Source organism: Cyprinus carpio, chromosome B6 (genome assembly GCF_018340385.1).
Source record: "Cyprinus carpio isolate SPL01 chromosome B6, ASM1834038v1, whole genome shotgun sequence".
Classification (NCBI taxonomy): Eukaryota; Metazoa; Chordata; class Actinopteri; order Cypriniformes; family Cyprinidae; genus Cyprinus; species Cyprinus carpio.
This window is the reverse complement of record NC_056602.1, coordinates 16656684-16670710: the sequence shown is the minus strand read 5'-3', so window position 1 is coordinate 16670710 and position 14027 is coordinate 16656684. Positions and strand designations below refer to the sequence as shown.

Below are 14027 nucleotides of genomic sequence, written 5' to 3'. Positions count from 1 at the left end.
TTTTGCCTCAAACTTCTAATTACTGCTTATTAATAGTTAGTAAGGCACTTGTTAAGTTTAGGTACTGGGTAGGAAGAATGTAAAATATGGTCATGCAGAATATGTGCTTTATAAGCACTAATAAACATCCAATGTGCTAGTAATATGCATGCTTATAAGCAAATAGTTAATAGTGTAAATTGTTCCCTATACTATATTACTAAATTCTAAAGTGTTACCCAGAAAACAGAGAATGTTTTGAAGAACGTTGGTAACCAAACAGTTTTGTTACCATTGATATGGGGCCACCATATGGGGGAAAAAATCAGTAAGATCTGAGCTTATTGGCAGCCGTGCAGCCATTTGGTCTCCTTGTCAACAATTGTTATCCATCACTTTATTTGGCAACACACGGGATTTGAAGTCTTCACGCTCATGGTACACTTAGTGCCCCACCACAGATCCACATGTCCCCACGGAGGCTACAGGCTAAAACAAATTATTGATCATACCTGAGTCAGAAAAGCCCCTTATTTGAATTCAAGGCAGAATGAGGCAGAGACCCCTCCACCTCCAGCCCCCATAACGTTATACAGCTGGACAAAACTAATGCACTTACTGCCCTGCAGCTCTAGCCACATTACTGCATTACTCTCCACTGCTGATGATGACAAGCACTAAAGACATGAACACAATACAAAGATGGAAAATCTCAGGACCAGAGAATATGATCACCCAAAAATAAAAACTCAACCTCTTATGTCTTACAAAAAAAAAAAAAAAAACCCTAATGCTCGTATTACTTTTTCATTGGAATACAAAAGCAGAAATGATTTATAAATCTTTATGCAGTCTTTGCCATACAATAACAGGTTCAGTGATGTGAGAAAGAAAGCTGGGTGGCATATCCTTTAAAAACTAAATTAAATAATAAACGGAAAAACAACAATTGCCTCATTTACTAGATCCTTTTCAGGAAATGTATTGCTATAGAAAAATAAAAAATAAAATAAATTTGATTAATGTTCAGATGCTTGCATCCCACTATATATTATATGGAGAGAGCTGGCCAGAACAACAACACTTATTACACATAAGTATGATTTTCAATATGACACAGTCACAAAAATATATATTTCAGATAAATGCTGTTCTTTTAAACTTCCTATTCATCAAAGAATCCTGAAAAACATGTATGATAGTTTCTAGAAAAATATTAAGCAGCACGGTTTTCAACATTGATAATAAGAAAAGTTACTTGAGAACCAAATCAGAATATTAGAAAGATTTCAGAAGGATCATGTGACACTGAAGACTGGAATAACCGCTGCTGAAAATTCAGCTTTGCTATTACACTAATAAATTACATTTTAAAACATTACAATAGAAAACAGTAATTTATATTATTAACAATATTTGTTTTACTGTATTTTTGATGTAGTCCTGGTGAGAATAAAACATATTTAAAAAAGTGAAAGCAGCTGAAAATTTGAACTGAAAAAGCCTTCTAAACAAATGGTAGGCTAAATGTACAAGACACATTCTAATGCTTCTAAATACTCCTCAAAAATGATTTTAGGCAAGACCTCATATGACTTCCGGGAGAATAAAAGATATTTATTATTCTTCATGTGTAAAGTCATGGAAAGCCTAATACAAATTTAAAAAATATACTTAATTCAGTTCTGTTCTAGCTAAAAGTTGCGACAAAATGTCATAGTATGACATAAACTTCAATATTAGATAAAGTAGATGAGGTTTAACAGGCCTGTACCATCTGTTCGTGTAGAAGTCTGCATGCCTGTTAATATAAGGACGATGCATCTCCCTGTTTCACAACCTCCCCCAGAAAATTGTTGTTGCCACAAACCTTATAAACACCAAATGCCCACTTTAAAAAGGCGGCCTGACATTCTGTTCAGTGAACAAGAATCAACTCTCTGAATGAGTCAACAGAGAAAGGCAAGAGTCACATATCACTTCTAAAAAATACAACAAACACATATACACCGAAGAAAATCTAGCAAAGCTTTCTACAATAAACCAAACAGCATACCACAATAGCTTCATGGAGGCTTTGATAAGAAAAACAATGACTTAAAATCTAGCTTGAACATGAACTCATACAAAATTATATTTCATTAAATGGAAACCATCTCTCTTAAACCTTCTGTTATATTTGGACTCATGAGGCTGGTTTGACCATTTTGCCATAAAGACACCAAATGCTTTGACCTACTGAAGAATATGGTTTGTTAGAGTAGCTGTGCAACAAGTCAGACAAATTAAGCATGAATTATTTAATCCTCCTTGACCCAGAAACTGGCACAAGCCCAGTTTATTGGAAAGCAGTTCGTTTTCAAGAGCGCCAACAACAAACAGATAAGGTCATTTCTTTTTTTACAAATAACATAAAGGGTTATCTTGGCAACAAACATTTCACACTGACATAAAACTGAAACAGTGTTCAGCTACAAAACTGTTTGCACCTGAACTTGTATTTGCCCCAAATGTGTTGTTACTAAAGACATTTGTAAAAACACTTAAAATATATTTCCAAAAATGTGTAAATAAAATAAAAAAAAGAGGCTTGCACAGTTTAAGAAGTGTAAGATTGTATAAGAAAATAATCATTACAAGGAATATAACACCATAAATCTTAACACAAAATATTCAAGTCAATGTGAACTGGTGTTCACAACACATTTTACCTTTTTTTTTTTTTTTTTTTTGTGAAATAGTATTTTTTACTGAAAAGCTGGTGGCTGTTGAACAACAGAATCAAATGTAAGTCTGCTAAAATTACACCTTAAAGGGACTGTTCAGCCAAGAATGAAAATCCTGTCATCATTTACCCACCCTTAAGTTTTTCCAAACCTGTACAAGTTTCTTTCTTCTGTTGAACACAAAACTAAATATTTTGAAGAATTATAAAAAATATATGTATATATTTTATATTTTTTTTGGGAGGGGGGGCTGTACCCATTGTACTGTTGACTGTACCCACTGACTTCCATAATATTTTTCTTTCATTCTATGGAAGCCAATGAACCAATGGAAGCAATGAAAGCTACCATCAACCGGTTTTCTGTGCTCAACAGAAGAAAGACACTCACTCAGATTTGGAAACACTTGAAGTTGAGTATCTGTCGCTTTAATAACTATCAGTTAACACAATCCAACTGATGTCAGAAAATATTAAATATTTAAATTGAAAATAGACAATACATAAATTATATACAGTAATCTAAACCGGAAGTTATCGAACAGAAATCTACAGTACATACAAGCCACCTTAAACTGTGACATCTCTGCCACCTAGTGCTTACAAAGCAAATTGCAACACAGATTCCTGTCAATTTTAATCTTGTCCCATTCGTTTTATCACTAGTTAATCAGAATTAAAAACACGTTGAATAAAAACCATAGAATTGCGCTGGGTTACCTGCATCAGTGTATCACTTTGCGAGTATAGTGTGGCAAAGGCAGGGGCTGGGACCTCCTCACCTCCTAATGTAGACGGCCCGTCAAAAACGCACTCCAGAGACTCTACCTGAGGAGGGGCACGCAGCTCAGGTGATAAATATGAGTAGCAAACACACTCTGACAGAAACACACACACACACACAAATATATCAAACAATGTGCCCACAAGCAGCTTTAAAATGAGGGTGTGTGAAAGCATCGTGCCCTTCACTGAAACCCATGCAGCTACCACATACATATCACAACAACTTCACTAAGCAACAAACAGCTGGCAAATGCAAAAAACGAGTGAGAAACAGGCGGTGTGAGGTGAGTTCAGCCTAACGACTGAACTCTAATCATCCATTATATCATAATGATGATCAATCATACTGCAGCACACACACAAAGTACTCTTTTCTAAAACCATGGATCATGATGAACTGCAAACACTCATAAAAAGCACACACTTGAAGTTGTGTGGCAGAAGACAGCAGGAAATTGAGGGCATTTCCATAGCATGGAGTCATTCTGAGAATGCTTGGAAAGATGGGTCACAATGTGATCACATGTGTCAGCTGTGTATCTTAAAGCATGAAATAGGTGTTCCCTATAGTAAATGCTTGATATTAATCAGTGAAAATAACTGGCATGTAAAATGATGTAAATCAGTCCTATATGTATTTGGATTAATCAGCATAATTACCCATAGGCAGGTCCACATAGAATTGCACCCACTCAACTCCACAGAAAGTTCCTTAAAGTTACCATGTATTAGAGCTCAAGTGGAAACATAACTAGAACCATTTGGCCTTATGGTGGTAAAGTGAATAATTGTAACTTACACAATTCAAAGCTCTATACATACCTATGTGTGTTTGTTTATTAAACATTTTGGCTAATCATGTTTTCAGCAGCCTATAATAATATGAAATGTAAAGTTTTTAATTAAATAACAATAAATAAAAAAAAACAGTTCTGTTAAATTGTAATACATTTACACAATACTATGTTTTTACAGTTTTTTTTTTTTTTGATCAAATAAATGCAGCCTTGGTAAGCAAAAAAAAAAAACAACAACAACAAAAAAACTTCTTTCAAAAATCTTACAAACTACAAAATATTTAACAGTGGTGTATTTATATGCAGCAAATTTCAGCCAATTTAAAACTGGAAATTCATGCTAGAGTCACATTAATGACTACATATTAATGACATACATATATCTCTATTTATCACTCAGTGTTTCCAAATTATATAATATACCGTGACCCACTTCTCTTTGTTGTAAAGTGACAAACACACTATTCATCCTGATAAAAATATCACAGCAGAGCTTTGCTGTGCTTCAGCACAGATATCATTAGGCCTTTACAAGTACACAGGCCAGTCACAGGACGCTACAACTGTGGGCCATGGGGAGCCACAAGATGTCATCTCCATCTGTGCCGACAGTTCCAGCCAAGCACAAAGGGAATCATAACACACAAGTACACAGGCCAGTCACAGGACGCTACAACTGGCACAATGTCCACACAGTCCATCTGTGCCGACAGTTCCAGCCAAGCACAAAGGGAATCATAATGACTTTAAATCAATATGACGTTAAACAAAGTGCATTAGCTTTAGGAGGTGAACTCAGGCTGTGTGCCACTGAAGCGAAAGGTTAAACAATCCGTTACTCTGGATGGGAGCATCCCTGTGTCTTGACTGCCAGAAGAGTGGTCTGTAAATAGAAACCTGACCAGGGGCATGTGGTTCATGTGGTTCATGTGTCTTGTTCTGCATAAAGCATGCGGTCACATCATCACCAGGGCAGAGAGTGCGTAAAGCGAGATCTGCTTCATGGGAAATTCTTTAACATCCTCCATTAAAGCAGAGATCCAGAAATTTTACACAGCTTGCATTTAAAGGTCCTACAGAGACAATAGCATCGCTAAAATGTAATGCTGTTTTAAATGGGATCCAAAAAATGAATACGTAAACTTTAAGGAAATAAACTTATTTCACTCTGCCACCAGCATCACCAAACAGAACTACAAAGTATTTATAATTTTGTATAGCATTTTATAATTTTTTAAACAATTATAACTTGCTCTTTTAAACATCTGGCTGTGCATATTAAGATAAGCCAGAATAGTATTTTAGCATTGAAAAATTAACTTAAACTGCTAATGATCCTTTCATTACAAACAACGGTCACAAGGTGGCATAAGGCTACTGCAGTCACTAATAAAGATAGCAACCGACCATGGCCAGTCCAATAAGGAAATAGTTTTTAATCATCATCTTCAAATCACAATCATCAAACTATCCAATTCTGTTTTAGTAAACCAAGCATGATTCATTTTGGAAAAGGAAATATAACTAATAGCAAAGATGTGTGTTTGTAGCACCACGCACGCGTTCTCTGAGCTCATATTGTTGTGGGGGAGAGTTAAGAGAGCGCCGCATGTCAGCTGGGCCAGCAGCCAGAAAGCACCATCAGCCTAGAGCACATGGACTGATTTAGGAGGAATGCAGGCTCATAGTGATGACAGAGCGAGTGTGTTTTTGTGTGTGTGCGGGGACAGAGAGCACTAGCTCTTGCTCTGTGCTGCTGAGGCTGATAGGAGGTGACAGGCAGGGCTTGTCAGGCGCTGCTCTGTCGGTAGGCAGGGACCTCCACTGATCTGAGCCCAGCACAGCTCCTCAAACATCAGCACTGCTCACGGTGTGCTAGGAATTATGGGTTTTAAAACCACCACGTTCACCTGGCTTTTACAAACGATGAAGAACAATAGCAATTTAGTGGTAGATTCTATAAATTCTATAAATCCATCCTGGAAAATTCTGCACACTGAATCAGAATCAGAAGAGCTTTATTACCAAGTATGTTTTGAAGTGGACAACAAATTCCAGGACCCAGTCTGACCACAAGAGTGGACAAAGGTTTGCTACATTTTGATTGGATCTTGGTGGACTAACATAAGCAAACTGTCCAACGCCATCGGATGAAGATGCCAGGACAACAGCCAGACACCTCTAAGAGGGCAAGAAAAAGACCTTTGGTACAAACTCCGGAAAGGACAGGACTTCCTATTGGTCAAAATGCAGTTTCTGCCCTTCACCCACCAACAGGCTGATTTCCTCAGGTTTTGGCCTGTGATCTGCTACACTGATGTGGAGACACACAGAGGAGACAAATTGTCGTTATTTTTGTTATATTCGCGTACAAAAAGTATTCTCCTCACTTCATAACGTAACGGTTTAACCACTGATGGCAGATGGACTATTCTGACAATGACTTTCATACTTTTCTGGACCTTGACAGTGTATTTAACTTGGCAGTCAATGGGGATAGTCACAAGCCTCCCGGTTTTCATCCCAAATATCTTAAATTGAGTTCCAAAGACGAACAAAGCTTTTACGGGTTTGGAACGACATGGGGGTAAGTGATTAATGAAAAAATTTTCATTTTGGGATGGAGTATCCCTTTAAGTGACACGTGATCCGAAATCATAACATCCTCCGAGTACCCATCACTACACTCTTTCACATCCCTAGGTTGGCAAAAGCAAATTCACTAAAGTTTACACACACTAGGGCTGGGCGATATATCGCATGTGATTGTCACGCACATTTCGTCAGTAAAGCCGGTTCCCTGATTACTGCTAAATCGCCATTACTGACGAAATGCGCGTGACAATCACATGCGATATATCGCCCATCCCTAACATACACACAAGAGATCTGACTTGACGACAGGAGCTTCCAGTGCAGAAGAATAATGTACTTTATACAGAATAGAAGAATAGGAAAAAAAATTAGTTTAAATAAATGTACAGATATTTTATTTACAAAGTGTGTGGTTTACAAGTGTACAAATGTTGGATTCTGTGTAAAATATGTCAGTTGTGATAGACGATGTTTAATTATTAAAGTTTAATTGTTCAGGCTGAATATAGCCTGCGGGAAAATAAAAAATGTTCTTGTGCCTGGCTATTCTGGTGGTCAGTGCTCTGTAGCACCGGCCAGAAGCCAATGGTTCAAAGAGAGAGTAGGCTGGGTGTGAGGGGTCCAAGGTGATTTTCTTAACCCTTTTCCTCACTCTGGAAATATAAAGATCTTGGAGGCTGGGCAGAGGGGCACAGATAATCCTCTCAGCAGTCCTGACTCTCCGTTGTAGTCTCTTGATGTCTGACTTGGTAGCTGAACCAAACCAGACAGTTATGGATGAACACAGGACAAACTCAATGATAGCAGAGTTGAACTGTTTCAGCAGCTACTGTTGCAGGTTGAATTTTCACAGCTGGCGAAGGAAGTACAACCTCTGCTGAGCCTTTTCACAATGTGAAAGAGTCAATGTGAGTGTCCCACTTCAGATCCTGAGAGATGGTGTTGCCCAGGAATCTGAATCATTCTACTGCAGCCACAGTGCTGTTCATGATGGTGAGTGGGGGGAGAGCAGTGGAGTTCTTCCTGAAGTCCACGATCATCTCCACCGTTTTAAGCGTGTTGAGCTCCAGGTTGTTGTGCCTGCACAAGACAACCAGCTCTTTAACCTCCTGTCTGTAAGCAGACTCCCCTCCGTCCTTGATGAGGCCAATGACTGTAGTGTGGTCTCACTACAGTCCCATAATCAATAAAGAAAATAAGAAACAATCTGCAGATTCTGTTTAGGCCTAATCATGATAAATTTCTTAAAAAAAACAAAGCGCTAAATATCCCCTGACCCTGAAAGGTTTCTAATTTGGCCAGTAAACAGAATCATTCACAGCTGAAACAATTAGCGTGACTGCTAACGCAAGATACTGAAAACACAATCAGGCTAAGCACAATCTTTTCCTGACAAATGTTTCACTGTGCATCAATATTTTAAGAGTTCCATCCAACTACTGCAGAAAACTGTACAGGCAGAGCGGACTCTGTGGACTGGCTATAATGCATTAATGATGACCAGATAAACAAAGCTAACTGTGTAGAAGTCAGTTTTTAATAAATAATGTTGCTAATTCTTTCTTGCGTCTGAGCTTGGGACTTTCTTGTTTGGCACTCGACTTGCATTAAGCTTCTACAATGAACAATCAGTCACGTCATAAGCCTTTATACGAAAAGTAGTTATATAGCGCATTATTAAAATTTTCATTTTGTGTGTGCATAGTGTTTTATACTTTATATCAGCTGGGAGTCTAATCTCACATGCACTTCATGAGCACTATTTATGTTATGTGTGAGTAGAAAGTTTGAAATGTCAAAGTAGAAAAGTTCAAACCAATGCGAGTTTCCTTTTGGTTAGAAACAGTTTCTTATGAAGGAAGTAGATAGCAAGGCACTAGCATTTGGAACAGAGCTATTATTTTCAAGGGGTTGCTACTAGGGGGGTAAATCGGATGGTTCGTCACGATACGATAGAATATCGATTCTCATACCCAGCGATACGATATTAGCCGATACTTCAAAAAAAAATCTACAATATGATTTCAGTATGATTTGATACAGGAGAATATCGATCGATATATCAATATTATTATATTATATACCTATTTTAAACAACCACCTACATTTTTATTAACTCACAAATGCAACCAAAACATATAACATGAACATTTTTCTTACATTTTCACATCCTGTTCCTCAGTTGGGACATTCACAACAAAAAACAGGGCTACACTTTTTTTTAAATAATAAAGAAAAATAAATAATTTGAAAAAAATAAAAATGAATCAAGTCACACACAAGATCAGTAATCTTAAGATATGACAACAGTCAGGCTTCTGTGCTAATATATGCAATGTGTAAAATAATGTAAATAGAGATCCACTAGTGACTGACGCTATAGGCTGCAGTCTTTAGCCTCCTTGTTAGTGCGTCCTCCTCCCATGCCAGAGACCCAGGTTTGAGGGATTACATGAGCTCAAAGCCTCCAAACAGCACTACAGCTGAAATTCACTGCATCTACCTGGCTGAGAAAAAGCAGCCTAAATATGGTGTTTTGCTGGTCTTAGCTGGTTTAAAGTGATAGTTCACCCAAAAATGAAAATTGGCTTATATCGAAATCCTCCGGCATTTTTCTTTACAAATCCTTGTTTTGCACTTCTAATTTGTGACTGGTGTTTTGTTTTGCTCTCTCCTATGCACTTCCGCGTTAGCACTTCTCACTGGAGCTCTCATGACAGCAAGTATGACAGTTACCGGAAGTTAGAGATTACAGATTATAAAGTTTTAAATATGGATATTTTTCTTTCACAAATGCATCACATCGCTTTGCTTTAGAAGGCCCCCCACCCTGGAGCCACGTGGAGTACTTTTTTTATGATGAATGGATGCACTTTTTTGGGCTTCAAAATTTTGCTGCCATTATAAAGCTTGGAAGAGCCAGGGCATTTTTTTTTATATAATCCCAACTGTAATCGAAAGAAGAAATATACATATCATATACACCTAGGATGGCTTGAGGGTGAGTAAATCATGGGGTAATTTTCATTTTAGGCTGAACTATCCCTTTAAACTGGTCTTCAAACTTGGACAAGCTACTGTTCAGTTGATTTGGCCGTTTTGCAATCTGGCTTCTCAGCTTTCCAAAAACCCTTAAAAACCAGCAAACCAGCTTAGGCTAGAAAAATTATCTTTTCACATTCCAGTGGCAGAAACTACTGTACTTCACAGCCTACAAAACACAGAACCGAAATATTCATCCTAGCTATGATGTTCTATATTTAAACAAATGCATCTGTTTTTATATTAAATTCTAAATCTTTAAATGTACTGTGTATGAATGCAATTTATTTTGTGTATGTTTGTGCTCATGTGTAAACATGACACTGATGGAGATTCTATCACACACAACATTTAAGCATGTTTACAGAGTGCACAGAGACACAGAATAGATGCCATGCAGCACAGAAATGTGCCATGGAGCCAGAGGAATGCTGGGAGATTTTACCTTCATAGGAGAGATGTGTGAATGGGAAACATAGCCGTGTACATTCTCAATCTGGGAGATGTTCTTCTCCGACACTGCACCAGCTCAGGAGGACGCACATCCCCTGGAAGGTGTGGAGAGCTGTGCTCTGGAGGCGACGTGGTATCCTCATCCTGATATCTATATTTCTGAGAAGAAGAAAAAGAGAGAGAATGCATACAGTTATAATACAGTAATGTATTATAGACATTGCTTGTTTAACATACACTGTCCCAAAAACGAACTTTTCATATGATTTGATGTTATGAGTCCAGTGAGAGAGAGCTCTTCAAACTACAGGTAGATGACAAAATGTTGAATATAAGTTTGTGTTTTAATGATATCACTGCAAAAATAAATGAATAAATATTGAAAAATAATAATAATAACAACAACAACAACAAATAGCTCATCCTAGATAGACGCAAGATAGTTTTCCTGTATCAAAATTAAGATACTGCATGCAGGCATTTATAAAGAAGAAAAAAATTCTAGATTTCCCTTTTCAATTTTCTTTTCAGATTTTAAAATACTTGTGATCTGAAGGAAAAACAAGACCTTGTGAAGTTAAAATCCAGCACTGATACAAAACTGTGAAACTACTTAAACTTCATTTCTCTCTAGACCACACTCCTGAGATGGGAAACACTTTTTAAATGAGCCAGGCACCCCCGGATCCTACCCGCTACACAGTCATCACAGTCGACCCCAATCTGCCAAGACTGTATGTGAAATATTGTTCTGTTACTTTCTTAACTGGAAACGCAAATTATTCAGCAGTGCTTTTTATCCATAGACATCCATCTTGTCCAGGTGCCTTGTTGACCCTGATACAAGTGCCCACCTCTGTGGCATTCCTGGGATATGGGTTAGGAAATGCAAACACAAGTCTAGAGGGAATAAAAAAAAGGGGGCAGGTTTCTTAGGGAAGGTAGATGCCCAAAAAAGTGGGACAAACTCCAAGTTGGGGTCTTATGCTGGATGCTTACTGTAACGTCACTGCCTCTGAGCAGCATGGGGGAAGACTGAGTGGATTTGCCCATATGGAGAGATTCACGGTCTTATTTTAGCACTGAAAATTGGTCCATACAACTTATTTATATAACCTCAGACTGTTGCATCAAAAGCTAATCACAAGCTGCAACTGATGCAACAGAACAGTCTGAAGATAAGCATAAAGACACTGAATCAAAATATGCATATTTACATATATACACCACATATATATTTCACAAATATCACGTGGTAGCCTATCTACACTACATTACGATTTGCTAAGGACTTGAAAGGGACTAAGCTTAAAGATGTGGAAGACTTCTGGCCAATTTAACAACTGTACTGCAGTATTAACATTGTCTCTGTTGAATCATGTATGTTGTTTTTCTCATTTGCAAGATGCATTTAAGTCTGCTAAATTAACAATCTACTGGAAAATGTAAGTGTAAAACTCGCACACAGAGGAGCTTGGCACCCAGGAACATTAAATCATACTGCAAAAATCTGTTTAAATATAGGTTATATAAAACAGATGGGCTGTGTACAAAACTAAACTAAACTTAAAAGCAAAATAAAAATTAAACAAAAAATAAAACTAAAGACAAATTAAAACGTAAATTAAATAATAGTAATATATATTTTAGCATATTTTTTAGTAATTAATAAAAACAAAAAATAAAACTATACATAATTAGTAGTAGTTAATAGTTCATTAATATATTTTTGTGCCATATAAAGTTGGTTTCTAAAGAAATAAAGCTGACCTTATTTTGTGGTAGGACCAGTGAAAAAAAAATTATAATAATATATATACAAATGTTATACAAATATCAAACCAATACAAACCAAAAAGAAGCAGATTAAATATTTTTAATTAATTAATAGATTTTTCTCAGCTATATAAAGTTGTTGTTTTTTTCTCTAAGAAATAAAATGTACCTTATCTCATAGTGGGACTAGTGAAACACAATACTGAACTCCAAAACAAAATGTAAAAACACAAAATAAAAGTATTATATACCAATATTTTATTAAAAATATTTTTTCTAATTATTTCTGAGCCATATAAAGTATTTTTTTTTTTAAATAAAGCTGACCTTATTTTCTGGTGGTAACAGTATTTAAAAAAATAAATAAATAAATGATTGAATGAATAAATTAAAAAAAAAAACTGAATGACTGGTTCGACCAGCCAAGCAGAAAACAAAAAAAAATATCATTATTGTTGAACCCTGCAGTATATTAAACAGACAGAAGAGTCTGCTACTACTAGTACTGACACTTTGGTACATGTGACCTCCAAATCCTAAGAAGTCTGCTGAGTTTTTAGCAGAAACACTGTGCACAGATTCCTTTGCCTTGTTCCAACAACTCAAAAGTTCAAACTGAACTCTCAGCAGGCCACAGAGCTAGTAAAAATGAAAGGTGAGTCTGAACTCTGAGCCACTGCTGGGGGAGAAAGGGACAGACGGGGAGCAGTTCTGGAGATGTTATTACACCGCTGAGTGCTTCAGTGACTCTGCTTCAGGCGCGCAGCCGCTGCCTCTGTGGGGCCAGCTTGCCTGGATAATGAGCTGCTCGACTGGCTCAATGCTCTCTCACTCTGTGCTGGCCCGTCCAAACTGAGCTAACGTCAGTAAAACCTAATAAATGCAGAGAGATCACTCACACAGCCAGTCAACCAAGGAGGACAGGTCTCGGAAAACTTGACAGCAGTGAAAAACGAATGCTAGACAGGCTTTACACAGGCGATGTCCTCTACAATACAATGCCACTACCCTAGAGCGGGGTGAACCTTGAGAGGTGCACAACTGTTGGAAATGTGGTTTGATGGATGTTGTATAGGATCTTAAGGAGTGGAAGATCCCTGCGCCTGCTCCTTGTGGCCCTTCTGTCTCAGGTCTAGCCCTGCTGCTGTAAAGCTGTCAGCTCTTGTCTGTTTATCTGGCAGAAAACATACCGAGGCCCAGAGCGCAGCAAACACAGCACTTTATTATAGATGCTTCACCTTGAAAACCTTCGAGAGAGCTCTGTATCACAGCTGCACGTCCCACAGCTGCCAAAACAGCCATATTCACTCCACAAGACTAAGCATCATTTCCATGATAAATGCGTAATCAGCATAATTTGGGATTATGAAGCCTGGCACATTCACCTCGGGTGAACTGCACAGAGCAGGTGTTGCTGGATGCCCAAATGTGTGGCCCTTCAAACAAACGGCAAACATTCTGTTTGACATAAAACGGGTCAATACTGAAATCAATTCTATGATTTTACAAAACACTGAAACACTTCTATATTTGCAAGATAACACAGGGCCGTTTGAGAGCCTTTGACCTAATTCTACCACTAGTGAGGTTTTGCATTATATTTACCAGCTTTTCTGTTTCTGGATGAGCATTACTTTCAAATACAAAATATGTGGCACACCATCATTCAAATGTTAGGGGTCCCTAAGATTTTTTGTTTGTTTGTTTGTTTGTTTATGTTATGCTCAACAAGGCTGCAGTTATTTGATTAAAATGGTAAAAAACAGTAATATTGTAAAATCAGTAATATTGTGAAAACTTATTACAGGTTTCCCATTTCAATATATTGTAAAATGTAATTTATTTCAGTGATGGCAAAGTTGAATTATCAGCAG

The 14027-nt window shown here is 37.4% G+C and overlaps 1 protein-coding gene across 1 annotated transcript in view; it reads right to left on the bottom strand.

The window, feature by feature from the left end:
• The window catches only part of LOC109097926 (disks large homolog 1-like), a 129965-nt gene that overhangs the window by 60790 nt on the left and 55148 nt on the right, over positions 1-14027 (bottom strand). Inside the window, 3 exon segments of the mRNA XM_042725908.1 lie at positions 3425-3532; positions 10370-10443; positions 10446-10536. Coding sequence (XP_042581842.1) covers positions 3425-3532; positions 10370-10443; positions 10446-10536 — 273 coding nt within the window.